This window comes from Camarhynchus parvulus, unplaced genomic scaffold (genome assembly GCF_901933205.1).
Source record: "Camarhynchus parvulus unplaced genomic scaffold, STF_HiC, whole genome shotgun sequence".
NCBI classification, from domain to species: domain Eukaryota; kingdom Metazoa; phylum Chordata; class Aves; order Passeriformes; family Thraupidae; genus Camarhynchus; species Camarhynchus parvulus.
Window position 1 is genome coordinate 146,937 of NW_022148237.1, and position 17,807 is coordinate 164,743.

At 61.5% G+C, this 17,807-nt stretch overlaps 5 protein-coding genes and 1 non-coding gene across 7 annotated transcripts; 3 read left to right on the forward strand and 3 right to left on the reverse strand.

Moving 5' to 3' along the window:
* Positions 1-153: 153 nt before the first annotated feature.
* On the reverse strand, positions 154-5,540 carry POLR2G (RNA polymerase II subunit G). Its single transcript, XM_030970004.1, has 7 exons — positions 5,458-5,540; positions 5,169-5,278; positions 3,509-3,668; positions 1,833-1,898; positions 1,234-1,305; positions 466-499; positions 154-322 (listed from the first exon to the last, which is right to left on the reverse strand). The coding sequence occupies exons 1-7, from the start codon at positions 5,467-5,469 to the stop codon at positions 309-311; spliced, it is 468 nt and encodes a 155-aa protein (XP_030825864.1). The 5' UTR covers positions 5,470-5,540; the 3' UTR covers positions 154-308.
* A 615-nt stretch (positions 5,541-6,155) lies between these two features.
* Positions 6,156-8,826, reverse strand: INTS5 (integrator complex subunit 5; the record flags this gene model as incomplete). The annotated part of the gene is given in 13 exon segments (XM_030969887.1): positions 6,156-6,610; positions 6,612-6,690; positions 6,693-6,713; positions 6,716-6,748; positions 6,751-6,844; positions 6,941-7,099; positions 7,161-7,496; positions 7,498-7,776; positions 7,779-7,890; positions 7,892-8,507; positions 8,510-8,572; positions 8,575-8,622; positions 8,625-8,826. Coding segments are annotated over 13 exon segments (2,454 nt in total), but the record flags the coding sequence as incomplete, so codon positions are not given.
* A 2,347-nt stretch (positions 8,827-11,173) lies between these two features.
* LOC115916322 lies at positions 11,174-11,307 on the forward strand. The gene has a single exon (XR_004061588.1). It is a non-coding gene; the product is annotated as a small nucleolar RNA SNORA57 (small nucleolar RNA).
* Positions 11,308-11,847: 540 nt separating this feature from the next.
* Positions 11,848-12,348, forward strand: LOC115916309 (ubiquinol-cytochrome-c reductase complex assembly factor 3-like). Its single transcript, XM_030970017.1, has 2 exons — positions 11,848-11,996; positions 12,076-12,348. Exons 1-2 carry the CDS (start codon positions 11,877-11,879, stop codon positions 12,205-12,207), a joined length of 252 nt encoding a protein of 83 aa, XP_030825877.1. The 5' UTR covers positions 11,848-11,876; the 3' UTR covers positions 12,208-12,348.
* DMAC1 (distal membrane arm assembly complex 1) lies at positions 12,309-13,221 on the forward strand. 2 transcript variants are annotated; one of them, XM_030970014.1, is made up of 3 exons: positions 12,309-12,594; positions 12,841-12,934; positions 13,013-13,221. In XM_030970014.1, the coding sequence occupies exons 1-2, from the start codon at positions 12,333-12,335 to the stop codon at positions 12,906-12,908; spliced, it is 330 nt and encodes a 109-aa protein (XP_030825874.1). In that variant the 5' UTR covers positions 12,309-12,332; the 3' UTR covers positions 12,909-12,934; positions 13,013-13,221. The 2 variants fall into 2 exon arrangements, with proteins under 2 accessions (XP_030825874.1, XP_030825873.1); XM_030970013.1 differs by having other exon boundaries at positions 12,841-13,218.
* UBXN1 (UBX domain protein 1) lies at positions 13,094-17,710 on the reverse strand. The gene is made up of 9 exons (XM_030969888.1): positions 17,324-17,710; positions 17,108-17,161; positions 16,359-16,475; positions 15,836-15,879; positions 15,425-15,464; positions 14,862-14,913; positions 14,282-14,365; positions 13,420-13,627; positions 13,094-13,180 (listed from the first exon to the last, which is right to left on the reverse strand). Exons 1-9 carry the CDS (start codon positions 17,401-17,403, stop codon positions 13,131-13,133), a joined length of 729 nt encoding a protein of 242 aa, XP_030825748.1. The 5' UTR covers positions 17,404-17,710; the 3' UTR covers positions 13,094-13,130.
* Positions 17,711-17,807: the final 97 nt, after the last annotated feature.

The following is a 17,807-nucleotide window of genomic DNA, read 5'->3' on the forward strand; positions in this document are numbered from 1 at the left end:
CAAAGCGCGGTTGCCGTGGAAACGGGGGGTGCGCTTAAAGGGGCGATGCCGCCTTAAAGCGGCGATGGCGCGGTGGGGCCCGCTCTGAGGTAAAGACCCCTCCCCAAATTCCAGAACCCCCCAAAAAGAAGAGAAAAAGGCGGAAAATGGGTGAAAAATCCTTTTATTGGGAATGGGGAGGGGAAAGGCAGAGCCCCTCCAGCTCTGGGGGTGGCCCTGCCACCAGAACCCCCCAAAATTTGGGGGGGGGAGACCCCCAAAATTTGGGGGAGCACAAACTGGGGAGGGGTCACGGCTGCTGCTGGGGCTCAGCTGACGAGGCCTGGGGGGATATGGGGGAGGGGTGAGGGACCCCAAATCCCCCTCCCCCAATTTCCCCTGGGGGTCCCCCAGACCCAAAACCCCCCGGGACCCCCAAAAATCCCCTGAGAGCCCCAAAACCCCCCGGGACCCCCCAGGACTCACCCAGGTAATCGTCCATCAAGGAGCCGATGGCAAACTGGGGGGGCAGAGGAAAGAATTTCAGGATTTCCCTCCAATTTTGGGATTTCCTCCCAAATTTTGGGGTTTCCCCCCCCGCGACCCCCAAACCCCAGAATTTCCCCCGAATTCTGGAATTTCCCCACGAATTTCAGGATTCTCCTCCAAATCCCAGAATTCTCCCCCCAGTTTAAGGACTTTTCCCCCAAATTTTGTGATTTCCTCCCAGGATTTCGGTATTTTCCCCCCACTTTTGGATTTTCCCCCCGATTTTATGATTTTCCCCCAATTTAGGATTTTCCCCCAGTTTTGGGGGTTCCCTCCCCAAATGTTGTGATTTTTTCCCCCAGATTTTGGGATTTTTCCCCCAAACTTTGGGATTTTCCCCCAATTTCCAGGAGTTCCCCCCAATTTCAGAAATTCTCCCCCCCAAATTTTGGGATTCCCCCCTGCTCCCCATTTTCGGGATTTTCCCCCCCAAATTTTGGGATTTTTCCCCCAGATTTTTTGGGGTTTCCCTTTTTTTCCCCTTTTGGGTTTTTTCCCCCAAATTTTGGGATTTTTTCCCCCAGATTTTTGGGTTTTTTCCCCCAAATTTTGGGATTTTTTCCCCCAGATTTTTGGGTTTTTGTCCCCCAGATTTTTGGGTTTTTCCTCCCAAATTTTGGGATTTTTTCCCCCAGATTTTCGGGTTTCCCCAGGACCCCCCAGTCTTGGGGACCCCCCAGTTTTGGGTTTTCCCCCTCCACTGACGATGTCGTTCTTGTCCACGCGCGTCCCCACGATCTTCAGCCGGATCTCGTCGTCCTGCTGGATCACGATGTCCTGGGGGGGACGGACGGACAGATGGACATTGGGGACCCCCAAATGCCCCTGAACACCCCCGGACCCCTCAGGATCCCCCCCAAACCCCCCAGGACCCTGCTGGATCACGTCCTGGGGGGGACAGCCGGACGGACGGACGGACAGACAGACGGACATTGGGGACCCCCATCCCGGACCCCAAACCCCCAGGATCCCCCAGCCCCTCGGACCCCCAAAACTCCCCTGGGACCCCCCAGGACCCCGCTGGATCACGATGTCCTGGTGGGGACAGACGGACGGACGGACGGGACGGACAGACGGACTTTGGGGACCCCCTGGGACCCCTCTGACCCTTCAGACCACCCCCCCACCAAAATCCTTCAGGACCCCTCGGGACCCCCCCAGACCCTCCCCAGACACCCCCAAATCCCCAAAAATTCACCTGGGACCCCCCACGACCCCCCAAACCCCCCAGTCCCCCAAACCCCCGACCCCCCAACCCCCCGGACCCCCCCAGTTCCCCCCAGACCCCCCGGACCCCCCCTCACCTCGTCCACGGTTTTGTAGCAGGGGGGGTTGGAGTTGGGGTCGAATTCCATCTCGGAGGGGATGGACTGGGGGGGACGGGGGGGTCAGGGGGTCCCCAAAGGGCTTTGGGGCAGATTTGGGAGATTTGGGGGCAGATTTGGGGTCCCCCACAGATTTGGGGTTCGCCAGGGAAATTTTGGGGGGAAATGGGGGAAATTTGGGGTTTGGGGTCCCTCCCCCCCCCGTGACACTTTTGGGGTGTCCCCTCCCCCTTTTTGGGCAGCCCCTCCCCCTTTGGGGTGTCCCCGCCCCCTTTGGCATGGTCCCTCCCCTTTTTGCAGTGTTCCCTCCCATTTTTTTGGTGGCCCCTCCCACTTTTTGGGTGCCCCTCCCACTTTTTTGTCTATCTCCACCCCTTTCAGCATGACCTCTCACATTTTGCGGTGTCCCCGCCCCCTTTGGGATGGCCCCGCCCCCTTTGGTGTGCCCCCGCCCCCTTTTTGGGGTGGCCCCGCCCCTTTTTGGGGTGGCCCCCCTGGGGGTGGCCCGCCCCCGTGAACAGCCCGCCCCTCGGACATGGGGAAAAGGGGAAAATGAAAGAAGGGGGAAAAATGGGCCCGAACTCGGTGAAAAATGGGGGAAAAATGGCGAATAAAGGGATGGAAATGGGAAAAATGGGAATAAAGGGATGGAAATGGGAAAAAAAGGGGAAAATGGCGAATAAAGGGATAGAAATGGGAAAAATGGGGAAAAAGGGATGGAAATGGGAAAAATGGGGGAAAAATGGCGAATAAAGGGATAGAAATGGGAAAAATGGGATAAAAAAAAATGGCGAATAAAGGGATGGAAATGGGAAAAATGGGAAAAATGGGAATAAAGGGATAGAAATGGGAAAAAAGGGATAAAAATGGGAATAAAGGGATAGAAATGGGAAAAATGGGGGGAAAATGGGAATAAAGGGATGGAAATGGGAAAAATGGGAAAAAATGGGAAAAAAGGGATAGAAATGGGAAAAATGGGGGAAAAATGGGAAAAAGGGATAGAAGTGGGAAAAATGGGGGAAAATGGGAAAAATGGGGCAAAAATGGGAATAAAGGGATAGAAATGGGAAAAATGGGATAAAAATGGTGAATAAAGGGATATAAATGGGAAAAATGGGGGAAAAATGGGAAAAAAGAGATAGAAGTGGCAAAAATGGGGGAAAATGGGAAAAAATGGGGGAAAAATGGGAATAAAGGGATAGAAATGGGAAAAATGGGGGAAAATGGGAATAAAGGGATAGAAGTGGGAAAAATGGGATAAAAATGGTGAATAAAGGGATAGAAATGGGAAAAAAAGGGATAAAAATGGGAATAAAGGGATAGAAGTGGGAAAAATGGGGGGAAAAATGGGAAAAAAGGGATAGAAGTGGAGCAAAAAAGGATAGAAATGGGAAAAAAGCGACAGAAAGGACAGAAATGGGACGGAAATGGGGCAAAAAGGACAAATGTGGGAAAGAAAGGACCAAAAGGGACAAAAATGGACAGAAAATGATAAAAAGGGACAGAAATAGACAAAAATGGGACAGAAAGGGAAAACAATGGGACAACAAGAGGTAAAAATGGGGCAGAAATGTGGAAAAAAAGGGACAAAAATGTGGAAAAAGGGACAGAAAGGGGGCAGAAAGGGACCCCCCGTGTGACCCCTGACCCCTGACCTTGTTGACCTGCGTGACCACGGCGTCCACGACCTCGCCCTTGAAGGGCCGGAACACGATGGCCTTGTAGCGCGCGGGGTACAGGACGAAGCCGCGGCCCGGCTGGATCACCCCGGCGCCGATGTTGTCGATGGTGGTGACGGCAATGACAAACCCGTACCTGCAATGGGATTTATTGGGGTTTATTGGGGTTTATATGGGATTTATATGGGGTTTATTGGGGTTTATTGGGGTTCATTGGGGTGTCACTCGGGTTTATGTTGTCGTTTATGGTGGTGTCATATGACAAACCCGTACCTGCAATGGGGTTTATTGGGGTTTAAATGGGATTTATTGGGATTTATTGGGATTTATTGGGGTTTATTGGGGTTTATTGGGGTTTATTGGGGTTCATTGGGGTTTATTGGGGTTTATATGGGGTTTATTGGGGTTCTATTGGGGTTTATTGGGGTTTATTGGGGTTTATTGGGATTTATTGGGGTTTTATTGGGGTTTATTGGGGTTTATTGGGGTTTATTGGGGTTTATTGGGATTTATTGGGATTTATTGGGGTTTATTGGGATTTATTGGGGTTTATTGGGGTTTATTGGGGTTTATTGGGGTTTATTGGGGTTTATTGGGATTTATTGGGGTTTATTGGGATTTATTGGGGTTTATTGGGGATCATTGGGATTTATTGGGATTTATTGGGGTTTATTGGGATTTATTGGGGTTTATTGGGGTTTATTGGGATTTATTGGGATTTATTGGGGTTTATTGGGGTTTATTGGGATTTATTGGGGTTTATTGGGGTTTATTGGGGTTTGGATCACCCCGGCGCCGATGTTGTCGATGGTGGTGACGGCAATGACAAACCCGTACCTGCAATGGGATTTATTGGGGTTCATTGGGGTTTATTGGGGTTTATTGGGGTTTATTGGGGTTCATTGGGATTTATTGGGGTTCATTGGGGTTTATTGGGATTTATTGGGATTTATTGGGGTTTATTGGGGTTTATTGGGGTTTATTGGGATTTATTGGGGTTCATTGGGATTTATTGGGGTTTATTGGGGTTTATTGGGGTTTATTGGGATTTATTGGGGTTCATTGGGGTTTGGATCACCCCGGCCCCGATGTTGTCGTTGGTGGTGACAGCAATGACAAACCTGTACCTGAAATACAGTTTATATGGGGTTTATACATCATTTATATGGGATTTACATAGGATTTATTGGGGTTCATTGGGGTTTTGTTTGGATTATTGGGGTTTTATTGGGATTTATTTGGATTACTGGGGATTTATTAAGGTTTTATTGGGGTTTATTAAGGTTTTATTGGGGTTTATTGGGGTTTATTGGGGTTTTATTGGGATTTATTTGGATTTATTGGGGATTTATTGGGGTTTTATTGGGGTTTATTGGGGTTTATTGGGGTTTATTGGGGTTTTCTGGGGAATTCGGGGTTTCCTGGGGCGTTTTGGGGTTTCCTGGGAGGATTTGGGTTTTTCTGGGGGAGGATTTGGGGTTTTTGGGGTTCCCGGGGCACCGGGACGCTCCCGGGGAGGTTTGGAGGGTCCCGGCCGTGTCGCAGGCGGGGATTTGGGGTTTTCCGTGGTCGTTTTTGGGATTTCCGGTCCCCCCCGGTCCCCCCCGGTCCCCCGTCCCCCGGTTCCCGCGCTCACTTCCCGGTGCAGGTTCCCTCCACCTCGGTGAAGAGTTTCTGTTTGACGGTGTTGAGCAGGTTGGGCCCGAAGTACCGGGGGTGCAGGAGGATCTCGTGCTCCAGGGAGATCTGGGGGGCACCGGGAGGCACCGGAAGTTACCGGGAGGCACCGGAAGTTACCGGGAGCGCTCCGGGAAGGCCCCCAAGGGCGGGGAAACCCTCGGGACCCCCTCTCGGTGTGACACGTGACCCCCCGGTGTGGCACGTGACCCTCCCGGTGCCGCACGTGACCCCCCGGTGCCGCTCACGTGGTAAAACATCCTCGGGCCGCCGCCGCTTCCGCCGAAGCTTCCGCTTCCGCCGGAAGTGACGCGTTCCAGTCACCGAGCGCGGCTCTGATTGGTCGCCAGCAAGCGAAGTCCCGCCCACCAAGCAGAGCGCGGCGGTGAGGGAAGGGGCGGGGTTACAGACCGAGAGAGGGCGGTGATTGGTCGGTTATGAGCGATGGGCGGGGACCGGCGGGTGATTGACACGGCGGGGACAGCGAATGCCCCGGGAGCACCAAAGACCCCCGGGGACCCTCGGGACCCCCCAAACAGCCCCGGGACCCCCAAACCCCCTCTGGACACCCCCAGACCCTCCTGAGCCCCTAAACCCCCTCCCAACCCATCTGGTCACCCTCAAGGAGCTCCTGCACACCCCTAGAGCCTCCTGAGATCCCCAAAACGCCCCCGGGACCCCCAAACACTCTGGGTTTCCCCCAAAACACCCCCAAGACCCCTCAAACCCCCTCTGGACACCCCCAGACCCTCCTGAGACCCCCAAAACAGCCCCAGGACCATCCCGATACCCCCAAACCCCCTCTGGACCCCCCAAGGATCCCCCAAACACCCCCAGCCCCTCCCAAGAGCCCCCAAAACAGCCCCGGGACCCCCAAACCTTTGCCTCCAACCCACCCAGATGCCCCCAAGCCCCCCACACTCCGCACTCTTCTCTCTTTCCTCTCGTTTTATTACAAACCCGGGTCCCCCCCGCCGCCGTGCGCCCGCTCAGGGGTAGAAGCGGGCGGCCAGCAGCCCCAGGCGGTGGATGTTCCTGTGCAGCACGGCGTGCAGCACCGCCAGGTGCTTGCTGACGTCGCCGTCGCGGCCGAAGTCGCGGCGGAAGACGCCGAGCTCGGGCTGGAAGGTGAATTTCTGGGGCAGGGGGCTGTTCTCGCGCAGGTAGCCCCAGACGCTGAGCAGCAGCAGGTGCACCTCGAAGGGCGCCAGCTCGGGGAACAGCTCGTGCATGTTGCCCAGCACGGGCGGCAGCAGCGAGCCCTCGGCCAGCAGCGCCACGAGCGCGCAGGAGGCGCGCAGGTGCCAGGGCGAGGCGCCCGTGCTGGGCTCCCTGCAGGCGTCCCAGTGCGCCACGAGCGCGGCCAGCAGCCCGCGCAGCAGCACGGAGCAGTAGCAGAGGCGGGCGCGGCCGCCGCCGGCGCGCGCACAGCGGGAACAGCAGCGGGTGCTGCCGGAAGCGCCGCAGGATGCGCAGGTCCGCTCCACCGTGGCCCGCGCGCCAGCTCCGGCGGCCAGGCCGGCTCGGCGCCCGCGGCCTCGGGCACACGGCCTCCACCAGCGCCGCCGCCACCGCCTTGGCGGCCTCGCCGGGGCCGGAGCCGCGGCAGCAGCGCAGCAGCAGGCTCAAGAAGGTCTGGCGTGTTGCGGTTCAGCTCCTCGGCGCTCTGCGGGGCGCGCCGGGCGAAGCGGCTTCAGCCCGCGGCGGCGACGCCGCGCGTGGAACACGGACCAGACGCCGCCCGCCGTGGCGAGGCCGGGCGGGGAAGCGCCGGTTGGCGTCCAGCAGCGGCGGGGCGGCGCTGGGCGGCGCGGCCCTCGGGGCCCGGGCGGGCTCGCGCTCCCCCGCGGCCTGCGCCGTTGCCGCCCGCGCGCGCGCGCCCTCCACCAGCTGCGCCAGCACGCGCTTGGCGCGCGCGGGGACGGGCGCTGAGCCGCGCCAGCAGCCGCACCCGGGCGCCAGCGCGGGCCGCCCCCCGCGCGCGCAGCCCCGCGGCAAGACGCGCGGCACGGCGCGACGGGCGGCAGCAGGTGCGCGTGGGCGGCGCCCGGGGCAGCGGGCACGCGGCCAGCAGCCGGGCACGCCGCCTCCGGCCCACTCGCGCGGGTGCAGCAGCAGCGCGCCAGGTCCGGCAGGTGCCGCGCCAGCGGCGAGCGCCAGGGCCGGCGTCCCCGGCCCTCGCCGCTGCGTCGCCGCGCTGCAGCAGCAGCGAGAGGTTGCGCAGCGAAGGCGCCAGCTGCGGCTCGGGCAGGCGGCCGGCGTGGATCTGAGCCACGGCCGCGTCACGGCGCGGGCGGCAGCGGGTCGGGCAGCACCGCCCGCAGCCCCGCGTGCGCTGCGGGCGCGCCAGCGCCAGCTCCGGGCGTGCGCGCCAGGGCCAGCAGGTGGAAGAGCGCCGGCGGGCGCCGTGCGAGGGCCGTGCGCACGGCCAGCAGCGCCGGCAGCTGGTGCTGCCACAGGCAGCGGCGCCGCTCCAGGCGCAGCGTGTCCCTGGCACAGCTCCCGCGACGTAGCCGCAGCGCCTCCAGGAACGGCCCGCCGCGCCCGGGCACTTCGGCCGGGCTGGCGAGGCCGGGGAGTGCACCAGCTTCTGCAGGTGCAGCAGCAGCAGCTGCAGCAGGCGCTCGCAGGCCTCGCGCACGCCCTCGTGCAGCGCCCGGGCCCGCGCCGTGATCACCGACGGGCGCGGCCGTGGCCAGCAGGAAGCGCAGCGTGCGCAGCGCCCCCGCCGAGGTGTGGCACAGCAGGTGAACCACCACGCCCACCACGCCCTCCAGCTCGTCCCGGGGCACGGCCGAGAAGTGCTGGTGCAGCTGGTTGAGCACCGGCGGCTTGAGGGAATCCACGAGCTCGGGGGACACGGCGGCCAGCAGCGCGGGCGACATCAGCGCCAGCTGCAGCAGGAAGGGCACCGTGGCCTTGTGGTGCTCGCGGGGCGAGCCCAGGCTCTCGTGGAACATGCGCAGCAGCTCCTGCTTGATGCTGCCGGCGTGCCGCGAGGCCAGGTGGCCCAGGATGCCGACCACCGAGGCGATCTTGGGCACGCGCTTGTACGCCCGCCGCGCCCGCCGCCCCGGCGCCCGCCGCCGTGCGGCGCAGAAATCCTTGAGGCCGCACGAGAGCACGCGGCTGATGATGGTGCCGGGGAAGGAGGAGCCCACGTGCGCCACCACCCAGTCGAAGTGCGGCGAGTGCTGCACCGACGTGTCAGCAGCGCGTCCACGCGAGGCGTCGGGGCAGCTGCCCACCATGGCGGCCAGGCACTGGCTGTAGATGTCCAGCAGGGCCCGCGTGGCGGGCACGCCATCCACAGCTGCAGCAGCTCGTTCAGGCTGGCCGGGGCGGCACGCCGGGCCCGTTGGCGTACTTGCTGCTCAGCTGCCCCATCAGCTCGCTGGCCCACGCGGCCACGCCGGGCGCCACGCCCGCGGGTTGGCGGCCACCAGCTCGGCCAGGGCCCTGCGCGCCTCCTGCAGCACCTCGGAGCCGGGCGTGGCCTTGGGGGCGGGCCCGGGGGCGGGGCTCGCGCTGCAGCAGGTGCTGGCACACCTGCTCGTCGAAGAGGCCGCGCAGGTGCTGCAGGGCGGCGTGGCGCGGCGGCAGGCAGCGCGCAGCAGCGGCGCAGCGGCGGCGTCGCCGGCGGCGACAGCGGCGTGCCCTGCACCGGGTCCAGCCCGCTCAGGAACGCCTTCACCTCCTGCGACAGCTCCTGCGCGCTGGGGAGGGGAAACAGTGGGTTAAACTGGGGTTAAAATGGGGTAAAATGGGGTCAAATGGGGGTAAAATGGGGTAAAGCAGGGATAAAATGGGATTAAAATGGGATTAAAATGGCACAGGAGGTGCCCTGCGTGGGGTCCAGCCCGCTTGCGACAGCTCCTGCGCGCTGGGGAGGGGAGAAAATGGGTTAAATTGGGGAAAAATGGAAATGAAATGGGTCAAAATGAGGTAAAACGGGGAGAAATGGGATTAAAATGGGATTAAAATGGGTTTAAATGGGGGTCAAATGGCTTAAGATGGGTTAAAGAGGGTTAGAGAGGTGAAGGGGGAACATGGGGTTAGAGGGGTTAAAAAGCAATTAAAGAAAAGCTCAAATGGGTTAGAAAAGGTTGGACAGCGTTCAAAAGGGTTAAAAAGTTGTAACAACGATAAAAACGGGTTTCAAAGGGGTTTCAAAGGGGATTGCAAGGGGTTAAAAAGAGCATTAAAAAAAGGAAGGGGTCTCTGAGGGCGGGGGGTCGGGCCCGGTTCCGGGGGTCGCCGCTCCCACCCCCACGGAGGTTCCGGGGGCTGTCCCCTCCCCCGGGTTGTCCCCGCCCCCCGGGGCTGCCCCGCCCCCCCCGGGGCTGCCCCGCCCCCCCCGGGCTGTTCCCGGTACCTGAGCGGCGGCCGGGGGGGGCTGGCGGCACCGGGGGGGTCGCACAGCGCCATGATGGCGGCGGCTGGGCCGGGCCGGGCGGCTGCGCATGCGCCGAAAGCGTCCAGCACCGGAATTGCCCCGACCCGCCCCCGCGGCTCAGCGCGATGGTTCCGCCCCCCTCGCGGTGTCACCGTGAAAAGGGTCCCCCCGGGGGGTGGTGCCGCCCCTCCCCCAGCGAGCACAATCACGGGGCCAGAGAACGAGGAGAGAGAGAAGAGACACACGGGATCCTTTACTGGGGACACCGGGACAGGGCTGGGGGGAATTGCGGACACCGGGGACACCGGGGACACCACCGGGACAGGGCTGGGGTGCACTGGGAGCTGCGGTTTGGGGCACCGGTGCCAAACCGGGGCCGTTGCAGAACGACTGGGGACACCGAGGGGACACTGGGGAGGTTCCAGCCCGGTGAACCGGTGGCCCCGGTGTCACTGGGATGGCACCGATGGCCCCGGGATGGCCCCGGTGTCACCGGGCCGGCCCCGCGCTCACTCCGCCGCCGCCTCCGCCATCTCCACGTCGCCGCTCCCCGGCCCCGCTTTCTCCTCCCGCGGCCTCTTCGCCTCGGGCACCGCCGCCTTCAGCGCTGGGGACACCGGGAGGGGCTCAGGGCTCCGGTACCGCCCCCGGTACCGCCCCCGGTACCGCCCCCGGTGTCCCCCCGGTGTCCCCCCGGTGTCCCCTCCCCGCTCACCCCGCAGCCGCTTCAGCTCCTTCCGCAGCCGCTTCCCCACGCCGGGGCCTGAACGGCGGGCACCGACACCGACCTGGAGCGGAGAGAGCACCGGGACCCCCCTCGGTTACCGGGGCGGCACCGGGAGGGCACCGGGGGGGGACGGGGGGGGCGCTCACCGCCGCTTCTGCCGCCGGCCCCGCGCCCGCTCCCGCCGCCGCTTGAACAGCTTCTTGCGCAGCTCCTGTGGGGAACAGCGGGGTCACCGGGGGGGGTCCCGCGCTTACCGGAGACTCCTCTCGGTATCGGTTACCGGGAGCCCCGGCGAGGATGGGGATTTCCGCCCTCCCCCCGGGCTGTCCCTCCCGCCGGGCCGCTCCTGGAGCCCGCCCGGTGTCCCTCAGTGCCCTCCGGTGCCCCCCGGTGCTCCCGGTCACCGTTCGGGGCCGGTTGATTTTCCCTCCGATCCCCATCGTGCAACTTCGGGTCCGGCACAACTTCCGGTCCGTCCGCTTTTCCGGTCCGGCACCCGTTTCCGTCCGGCTGCACTTCCGGTCACTAAACCCCGCCTGTTCCCCCCCTCTCCGCGCGAAGCGGGCTCTGATTGGCTGCAGTGGCGAGAGCCCCGCCTATATTCAAATCCCCGCTTAGGCCACCGCCCCATTTCTTATAGTTTGTTTTCATTCGTTGGCAGGCTCGCGCCGGCGCCGCTGATTGGAGGATTTCTTCGAGGCTCCGCCCACACTGCGCGCTATATAAAATGGCCGCCGCGCCTCAGCGCGCTCCTTGCGCCCTGGGTGAGCGGTTGGGCTGGATCGGGATTTTGGGTTGGTTTTGGCCTCAAAGCGGGCGGGGAGGGGGGAACCGGGAGAATCCTCTCGTTCTTGGCGGGCCCCGGCGTGTCCGTGCCGGGTTCCGTGATGTGCGGAGGGAAAGCAGCGACCGGCGCGATGTCTTCGGTGCCGGCGGTGGCGTCCGCCGGTCCCACCCTCACACGCCGGGACAAGGCCCGGGCGCGGTGGCTCCGGGACCTCCGGAGCGCTCGGGGCCGCTGCGTTACCGCCATTTTCTCCTTTGTAGGCCCCGCTGAAGGACCGGGAACGCCCCGCGACCGCGCCGGCGTCGGATGAGTGATTTTATACTTTGAAATTTTAATAAACCGTATTGAACCACTTTGGTCTCGTGTCTGTTTTTACGGCCCGGGGTGAGGGCGGGGATCTCCTGTTCCCTTCCCGGCGCTGGGATCGCTCCGTGACCCCGGTCCCGATGATCGAGGGGATCCGGCCGTAAGGGAAAGACTCCGGGTCCTCCCGGCGCCAATCTCTATGATCCCCGTGTGGCGGAGAGGATTTCCGGTCGTTCCATCCGCCGTCTCTATGGTTTCCGTGTGCCCATGGGTTTTTCCGGTCCTCCCAGCCGCCGTCTCTATGGTTTCAATGCGCCGGAGGGGATTTCCGGTCCTCCCAACCGTTATCTCTATGGTTTCCGTCGGCCATAGGGGATTTCCGGTCCTCCCAACCGCGCTCTCTATGCTCCGGGCGGGCCAGAGCGGCTCCGGAAGTGGCGGGGAGGCGGCCATGGCGCTGGACCGGCGGTGGCCGCTGGCGCTCGCCCGCGGCGCCGTCCCGGTGGCGCTGGGGCTGCTGCTGTGGGTGGCGATCGCGGGCGGCGAGCAGGAGCGGCACAACACGCTGAAGGTACGGGGGGGAAGGAGGCGGCGGGGACGCCTCGGGGACCGGAACCGGCGGTAACCCCGCGTCTTTCCCGGTCCGGCAGGGCCAGCCCGGCGCGGACGCCGCGAGTTTGGCGCAGCGGCGGCGCCACAACGAGCTGATCATGGCGACGCTGCGCGAGGCGGCCGAGACCGACGACAACGTGGCGCATCGGGCCGTGCCGTGGCGGAAGTGACGTCAGCACCGGGAGCTCTCCCACCCGCCTTTTCCCGGTGTCCCGCCCTTTCTCCCGGAACCATCAGCGCAGGGCGCGGTTGCGCACGGAACTATTTTTGCGCGGTTGCACCCGGAGTGCTATAAATGACGGACACGTCCAGCGTCTCTTCCGGTCCGGCCATGTCGCGGCCGCGGGGCGCGGAGGCCGCACCGGAGGCGGCGCCGGTGCCAGGGCCCGGTCCGGGCTCGCCGCGGCCGCTGTTCGGCGGCTGCTGGAGCTGCCGCCTGCTGAGCGGCGCGGGGCTGCTCATGGCCGCCGTCTGGGTGTACCAGGGGCCGCGGAACGCCATGAAAAAGGGGATCGCGCCCTCCATGGGCGGCATCGCCCAGATCACCTTCGCCGCCGGTGAGGGGCGGGGCGGGGACTGAGGGGAGGGGGCGGGACCCGGGAAGAGGGGGCGGGGATTGAGTGTTGGCGGGAAAATTGGGCGGGTTTCCATGGAAATGAGCGGGGCGGGGTGAGGGCGGCCCCGAGATGGCGCCAAAATCTCCCTGAAGTCTCGGGGGCCGGGAAGGGGGAGGGACCCCAGGTGTGACCCCAGGTGTGACCCCCAGGTGTCCCCATGTCCCCCCGTGTCCCCCTGTCCCGCAGGTCTGGCCGGCTGGGCCATCGTCATCCTCGCCGACCCCGTGGGACGCTGGCAGCGCCGCGAGCCCTGAGGGACCCCAATAAAGAACGGGGACCCCAAAACCGGCACTGGGACCCCAATAAAGAACGGGGACCCCAAAACCGGCACTGGGACCCCAATAAAGAACGGGGACCTCAAAACCGGCACTGGGACCCCAATAAAGACCTGGGACCCCGAGGCTGCTCTGGCGGGGGCACAGGACGGGACACGCTGCAGTTTTTGGGTTTTTTTGGGTTTATTTGGGGTGCCCCCCTCAGCTCCCCTCCTTCTTGGCCACGATGACGACGGCGGAGGGAACCAGGCCTGGCAAAGGGGGGGAGGGGAGGTCAGGACAGCCCAGAATTGCCCAGGGACCCTCCAAAGCCCTGGAGAGCCCCAAAACCCTCCTGGGCACCCCTCAAATCCTCACAGGAACCCCAAGGACCCCCCCAAGGACCCCAAACTCCCTCAGAGACCCCCCCAAGGACCCCCCAAATGCCCTCAGGGACCCTTCAAATCGCTCCAAGGACGCCCCAAATCCCCGCCAGCCCCCCGTGTCTCACCCAGCTCCTGCAGGGGTTTCTCCATGTCCTCGTCGGTGAAGAGGCGCCGGGGAAAGGCTGTGCGGAGGCTGAAGGGCTCGGGGGGGCCCCCGCTGTCCCCCCCGGTGCCGCCGGTGCCGCGGTGCAGCTCCACAAAGAGCCGCACGGCCGCCAGCGGCTCCCGAGCGCGGAAACTCTGCGTGAGGGCGCGGCCGTCGGGGAGACGGACCTGGGGGAAATAATCACAAAAAATCAGAGAAAAATGGCCAAAAAATCGCACAAAATCAGGCAAAAATGGCCCCAAATCAGCACAAATCAACCTACATCAGCCAAAAGTCACCCCAAATCAGCCTAGAATCATCCAAATTCAGCTCAAAATTAGCCAAAAATCATGCAAAATCAGCCCAAAATCACCCCTAAATCATTCCTAAATCCCATCAGGGGACCAAAAATCACCCAAAAATTACCTGAAATCAGCACAAATCACCCAAAAATTACCTCAAATCAGCACAAATCACCCCAAAATCAGCACGAAACCATCCAAAACCACCCCGGAATCATTGGAAATTAACCTGAATCAGCCACAAATGGATCAAAATCATCCAAAATCACCCCAAAATTATCAGAAATCAGCCCTAAATCAACCCAAAATTACCCCAAAATCCAGCAGGAAGCCCCCAAATAATCCTGAAATCCCCTCACGATTCCCCAAAATCCCCTTGGGGATCCCCCCAAAATTCCTGAAATCCGAGATCCCCCAAAAATCCTTTCAGGATCCCCTGAAACCCCTTCAGGATCTCCCCAAAACCCATCAGGGATCCCCAGAATCCCATTGGGATCCCCCAAGAATCCTTTCAGGACCCCCCAGGACCCCCATTCCCACCTGGATCCGGCACTGGTCGTATTCCCGCGGCGCCGGCGCCTCCTGGGGGGGCTGGGCCGGGGGGGCCGGGGGGGTCGGGGCGAACTGGGGGGACACAGGGGGGAGATGGGGGGGTCCCCAAGGGGCTGGACCCCAAACTGTGCTCGAGGCGTCCCCCAAATCCCGTGAGACCCCCCAAAATTCCATGGGATTTCCCCCAAAAATCCTTTGGGTTCTCTCCCAAAATATTTTGGAATTTTCCCAATTTTCAGGGACTCCCCATATCCTTTACGATCTCCCCCAAATCCTTTGGGATCCCAAAATCCTCTGGAATTCCCCCCAAATCCTTTGGGATCTCCCTAAAATCCTGTGGGACCCCCAAATCCTCTGGAATCCCCCCAATTTTTTGGGATCTCCCCCCGTCATTTGGGACTCCTCAAATCCTTCGGGATCCCCCTAAAATAATTTGGAATCCTCCCCCAAATTCTTTGGAATCCCCTCAAATCTTTTTGGGGTCTCCAAAATCCTTTGGGATCCCTGCAATCCTTTGGGATCCCCAAATCCTGTGGGATCCCCCCCAGTTTTTTGGGACCCCCCTCACCCTCTGTGCTCGCTCCGCCTTGTCCCTCTCAATCTTCTCCCGCACTCGCTGCCTGTGGGAACAGGGAAGGAAAATTCCGGGAATTTAGGTATTTCCTAAAACTTTTTTGGGTTTCCCGGGAGGTTTTGAGGTTTTTAAGCAGGTTTTTATGGTTTTTAAGGAGGTTTTGGGGTTTGTTTTGGGTTCCCCGAGGTTTTGTGGGGCCGGGAGTTCATGAGGGGTTTGTGAGGGCGCCTCGGCCCGGGCAGCCCCTCCTGCGGGTTTAAAATGAGAAAAATTCCGGCATTTTTGGGATTTCCTAAAAATTTTTGGTCTCTCCCAGGAGGTTTTGTGGTTTTTACGGAGATTTTTGGGGTTTTTAAGGAGGTTTTGGGGGTTTTTTTTGGGTTCCCCGAGGTTTTGTGGGGCCGCGGGTTCTGAGGGAGCTTCCGGCGCTCGAGGCGCCCCCTGGCGGCCCGGAGGCCTCGGCCCGGGCAGTTCCTTTTTGGGGTTTTTTGTTTTGGGGTGAAATTTCGGGTTTCCCCCGCAGTTTTGGGTTTTTTTCGGGGCCGTTCCCTCCTCACCGCGCCGCCCTCTCTGGCGGTCCCGCCGCCAGCTTTTTTTCTAAGCGGTGCGGGCCTCCCTGTTTTTTTTGTTCCCTTTGTGATTATTCGCTTGTCACCTCCGGCGGCGCTTTTGGGTTTGTTGCCCGCTTTTCTGGCCCGGCCTCCGACAGCGCCCGCCTCGAACCCCTTTGTGAAATACCCCGAGCCCCAAAATCTTCGGGCCCCAAAATCACCCGCGGCCCCCTGAAATCACCCCGAGCCCCCAAAATCTGAGCCCCAAAATCACCCTGAGCCCCGAAATCACCCCGAGCCCCAAAATCACCCTGAACCCCGAAATCACCCCGAGCCCCAAAATCTGAGCCCCAAAATCACCCTGAGCCCCGAAATCACCCTGAGCCCCAAAATCTGAGCCTCAAATCCCGGGGTCACTGAGCTCCCTCTGCTCGCGCTCCTGCCCGGCCTCCAACAGCGCCCTGGGACCCCAAAATCATCCTGAACCCCAAAACTCTGAACCCCAAATCCCCCTGAGCCCCTAAATCCCCCTGAAACCCCTAATCTCCCCTGAAACCCCCCAAAATTTTTCCCCTGAGCCTCTTTGAAACCCCAGAATTTTCCCTTTTTAATCCCCAAAATTCTGCCCTTAATATCCCCCCCCAAATTCCCCATTTGAACCCATAAATCTCTCTTGGGACCCCCAAATCCTGCCCAAACCCACAAATTCCCCCCAGACCTCCAAATTCCCCCCCCCAAAACCCCAAATATCCCACTTCAACCCCAAATTTCCTCCCCAAACCACCAAATTACCCCCAAAATTCTCCCCTAAACCCCAAAATCTTCCCTTTAAACCCCCAAATCCCCCTAAAGTCCCAAATTTACCCTCTGAACCCCTAAATCCCCAATTGAACCCCAAATTTCTCCCCAAAACCCCAAATTTTTTCCTCCCCAAATTCACTTCTGGGTCTCGTCCTGCTCCCCCGCGGGCGCCCGGGGCCCCCCCAGCAGCGCCCCCAGATCCGGGGGGGTCTCGGGGTCCGAGTCCGAGTCGGGGTCGTCCTCGTGAGCCACCAGCCTGGGGGGGGGGGCCCAAAATCAGGGGGTGTCCCGAAAATCGGGGGGGGTTGGGGTTCCTGGGGGGGTTTATGGGGCTTTTCGGGGGTCCTGGAGGGGATTTGGGGCTCTCAGGGGGGTTTTGGGGGGTCCTGGGGGGGGTCTCAGGGGTGTTTTTGGAATCCTGAGGGTTTTTTTGGGGGGGCCCAGGGGAGTTTTTGGGGTCCCGGAGGAATTTTGGGGTCTCAGGGCATTTCTGAGGGTCCCGGGGGGAATTTGGGGTCCCTGGCGAGGTCTCAGGGGGTTTTGGGGGTCCCTGGGGGGGAATTTGGGAGTCCCGGGAAGGTTTTGGGGTCTCGGGGGTTCTAGGTGGTCCTGGGGGCAATTTGGGGGTTCCAGGGGGAGATTTGGGGTATCCTGTGGGGGTTTTGGGGGTCCTGGTGTAAATTTGGGAGGTCTCAGGGAGTTTTTGGGGGTCCCAGGAGGGATTTTGGGGTCTCAGGGGGTTTTAGGGGTCCCAGGGGCTTTTTGGGGATCTCAGGAGGGATTTTGGGGTCTCAGGGGGGTTTTAGGATTCTCGAGTGGGGCCTGGGGGGGATTTTGGGGTTCCGGGCGGGATTTTGGGGGTCCCGGTATTTTCGGTCTCCCCCTCACCAGTCCATGGCCGGTTCCACCCCGCGGTTCCCGGTCAGCGCCAGCGCCTTCGCCCTGCGGGACCGACCCGGGAGGGGTCACGGGGGCGGCTCGGGGACCCCCCAAAATCCCCAAAACCCCCGAATCCCCCCCGGGTCCCATTCCCGGCCCCTCTCCGGTTACCGGGGCCCCCTCCCCGGCCCTCCCCCGGGGTCCCCGCGGTGGCGCCGCCCTCACGCGCGCCGCGCCCCGAATCCCATCTCCAGCAGCGCCTCCAGGGCCCGCCCGGGCCCGGCCCCGCCGCCCGCCGCCATCATGGCGGCACCGGCGCCTCGCGTCACGTGGTGCCGCGGCAGGGGCGGGGCCGAGGTCACGTGGGGGCGGAGGCCGGGAAGGGACAGAAGGAGGAGAGAACGCGAACGGAGCGGAGAAACCTAAAAAGTGAAGCCGAAAGCACAAAAATAGCCCAAAATAGCCCAGAACCAACCCAAAATTACCTCAAAACCCAACTCCAAAACCGCCCTACAGTGACCCCGAAACCCACCGGAAAATAGCCCAAAACTCACCCAAAACCAGCTCAGAACCAACGTTAAAATAGCCCAAAATTCACCCAAAAATACCCCTAAATCCGACCCCAAAACCCACCTGAAAATAGCAAAAAATCCGACCCCAAAATAGCCCAAAACCCATCAAAAAATACCCAAAAACCAACCCCAAAGCC

Bases quoted from the DNA above. Each gene is read 5' to 3' on its own strand.
- LOC115916309 (XM_030970017.1), top strand. From the start codon at position 11,877: ATGGCGCTGGACCGGCGGTGGCCGCTGGCGCTCGCCCGCGGCGCCGTC. The intron at 11,997-12,075 runs GTACGGGGGGGA...CCGGTCCGGCAG, and splicing joins AGCGGCACAACACGCTGAAG to GGCCAGCCCGGCGCGGACGC.
- POLR2G (XM_030970004.1), bottom strand. The intron at 1,899-3,508 runs GTCAGGGGTCAG...CGTCCCCCCCAG, and splicing joins TGGTCACGCAGGTCAACAAG to TCCATCCCCTCCGAGATGGA. The intron at 1,306-1,832 runs GTGAGGGGGGGT...CGTCCCCCCCAG, and splicing joins GCTACAAAACCGTGGACGAG to GACATCGTGATCCAGCAGGA.
- UBXN1 (XM_030969888.1), bottom strand. From the start codon at position 17,403: ATGATGGCGGCGGGCGGCGGGGCCGGGCCCGGGCGGGCCCTGGAGGCG. The intron at 14,366-14,861 runs GTGAGGGGGGTC...GTGTCCCCCCAG, and splicing joins AGGCGGAGCGAGCACAGAGG to TTCGCCCCGACCCCCCCGGC. The intron at 13,628-14,281 runs GTGGGAATGGGG...TATTTCCCCCAG, and splicing joins ACGACCAGTGCCGGATCCAG to GTCCGTCTCCCCGACGGCCG.
- DMAC1 (XM_030970014.1), top strand. From the start codon at position 12,333: ATGACGGACACGTCCAGCGTCTCTTCCGGTCCGGCCATGTCGCGGCCG. The intron at 12,595-12,840 runs GTGAGGGGCGGG...CCTGTCCCGCAG, and splicing joins CCAGATCACCTTCGCCGCCG to GTCTGGCCGGCTGGGCCATC.